This window comes from Mycetomoellerius zeteki, unplaced genomic scaffold (assembly GCF_001594055.1).
Source record: "Mycetomoellerius zeteki isolate Tzet28-1 unplaced genomic scaffold, Tzet1.0 scaffold105, whole genome shotgun sequence".
NCBI classification, from domain to species: Eukaryota; Metazoa; Arthropoda; class Insecta; order Hymenoptera; family Formicidae; genus Mycetomoellerius; species Mycetomoellerius zeteki.
The window spans coordinates 2,463,928-2,466,478 of NW_017255965.1; the positions used below are offsets into that span (position 1 = coordinate 2,463,928).

A 2,551-nucleotide genomic window follows, 5' to 3' on the forward strand; every position below is an offset into this window, starting at 1 on the left:
TTTCCCTACTGTTAAATTGCAGTAACAACTCAAGTTAATAATACGTTAATAACAAGTTTCGTAATCATATCTATTTCTCATCTCTATTACAATATGCATTTACATACAATATACCATAGAAAGCATTATACATTTAATTATATCAATACAAAAGCTATTCTAAAATACGTTAATAATTATACATACATATAAAAATTTTGTTGTTGGCATCAACTAATTCAATTCTTCTTTCTTAAATGAATTATTACAAATGCGAGTTTTAACTTTATGAGTTCGTGATAATCTTGCTTCGAAATTTGAATATGTATGTAGATTCTCATATTTCTGGAAATCAAATATCTCGATGAAATGACAAGGACGCACGAAATTAGGTAAAGATGACAATTGTTGCTAATTCTCTGCGGCTTGGGGTTCATATAAACAGGCATGATGATCATGTAACGACCCTCGGGGGCGTTTAAACGAGGCTTAAACAAGGCAGAACGATTTGCGACATCGTGAGATAAGCGACATTTCCCACGTCGATAAAGTCCTACTAAGAGTGAAAATAAGATCTAAAACTGGGTAATAACTTTACAGTTATTGCTACATATTTGTAACATTGTATTATGATTAATGTGATATAAAACGCTCATAGTGTAACAGTGACTTAATTTTACAAAAAGAAATTAAGTGTGATATTTTTTCTAATAAAATGTGTATGTAAATGTAATGATCCAATAGAAATAACGTATACGCGAGAGGTGATGAGGTCAATTTGTGCAACTGCAGTGTAATTGGATCGTGTCCACCATAGAAAGATAAACAATAGTATAGAAACCTATGTCATGTACACCTGAACCAATATAGATTCAACAAAACCATTTCCACTGCAGTCATTATCTATCTGACCATTTGAATTTGCTATTTAAATCTAATAAATCTGACAATATAACGTACAGTATTTATTAGATACATGAGAGAAACGCAATATATAGGACAAAGTTCTAATCCATAAATCCATAAAGCATGCAACATAATATATGTATGAGAGATATGTGCTAATATGTTTGACTCTCTTTAAAAAGCTGGATTAATTTCTTAACTCTCATATATTTTTTAGGAACAAAACCACGTTTGTCTGCTTTATTATTGATTATTCAAATTATTTAAAAAAATTTTAATTTTTGCTGATTTACGTCAACTCAAATACATATAAATATATTAAATAGCGGATCAAACATGATTGATATAAAGTAAAATATTTTTAAATTCCGATGAAATTATGTATTACTATGCAACAAATTGAATTATTAGTTCTTAAAAAAATAAAATCGTCTGTTAATTACTACATAACAAATTAAATTATTAACTCTTTTCATATTTATTTTTACAAGTCTATGTATGTACATTTTTCTTTTTGTATATACATATAATATATTCTTTTTACACTATGTATGACATATTTTTTATAATAAAATGTTTAATTTATTTTACATTATTATTTATTTTAAAATACTAAATTTATTATAATAATAATAAAATACTTTATTATAAAAGATTGAATAAAACGAATATTTAATTTTAGCAATTTTCCGATTTTTATCCAGTTATATATTTAGAATTATATTATTTTTTGCGTCTCTTATAAAATTCGATGAGCGCATAAATTACTTTGCAAAAATGAGCGATAAAATATATTTTCCAGTGAATGTGCGAGGCAAAAATTCATCAGTGTGAGTGTTAGAAGCGCTACTGACAGTTTGATTAACCTGAATTATCGAAATACGATGGGAAAGGTATTGTACTGATTGATATGCAATTAATGCTTATAAATATTTGTCCAATATTTGTCCATAAAATTTATAACTCAGTATATTTATAAATACGAGTGCATGTATACACATATGTGTTCTAAAGGATATTATTTCAGATTTTTAAGATAAATTATTAATTTTACTTATACATATAATAATATACATATCCATACAATTTTACTTATACATATAATAATATACATATCCATACAATACATAATTTCAAAAAGATGTCTTAAAAACATTCTAAGGCGTCTCTTAGATATAAAGTATGCTGCACATAGATATTGACTTTTATTTTTTTAAACATCTAAATTATAACATAATATGTTTTAAAATTAAAATATGAGTAGGCAAACCTTATAAGGCTATATATTTCATATTGCACATTTTTTATTCCTTATAACATTCAGAAAATTAACCATCTTTTATGCAACAAAAATTTTACTATATATTTCTTTGTATGGTTACCAAATAAAGATAAATAGGAATAAAATAATTATTTTTCTATAAGAAAATAAAAAGACGATGTTAGGGAAATTAATTTTCTTTATCAAAGATCTGATTAGTTTAATTTAATAAAGCGGAAATATAATACCAAATTAAAATATTAATAATATTAAATAAAATTATTAATATGGCTCAATCAGAATAAATCAATAAATAAAAGAAGAGCTACGAGCCAGTTACAATATAAAGAATATTTAATATTCGTACAAACGTTTCGACGCCGATCGGGTCATTTTCAATGTAAA

General features: G+C 25.2%; 1 protein-coding gene across 2 annotated transcripts in view; it reads left to right on the forward strand.

Annotated features, from left to right (window-relative positions):
• Rh50 (Rhesus blood group-associated glycoprotein Rh50) overlaps positions 1–2,551 on the forward strand; it is a 17,580-nt gene that overhangs the window by 2,190 nt on the left and 12,839 nt on the right. Inside the window, exons 1-2 of one of the 2 annotated variants that reach the window (XM_018445983.1) lie at positions 513–564; positions 1,688–1,778. The exons of the other annotated variant lie outside the window; for it this stretch is intronic. Of the exons in view, the coding sequence (XP_018301485.1) occupies positions 1,770–1,778 (9 nt within the window). The 5' untranslated portion in view covers positions 513–564; positions 1,688–1,769. Of the gene's footprint in view, positions 1–512; positions 565–1,687; positions 1,779–2,551 lie in introns of those variants that run through there. 2 annotated transcript variants of the gene reach the window in all.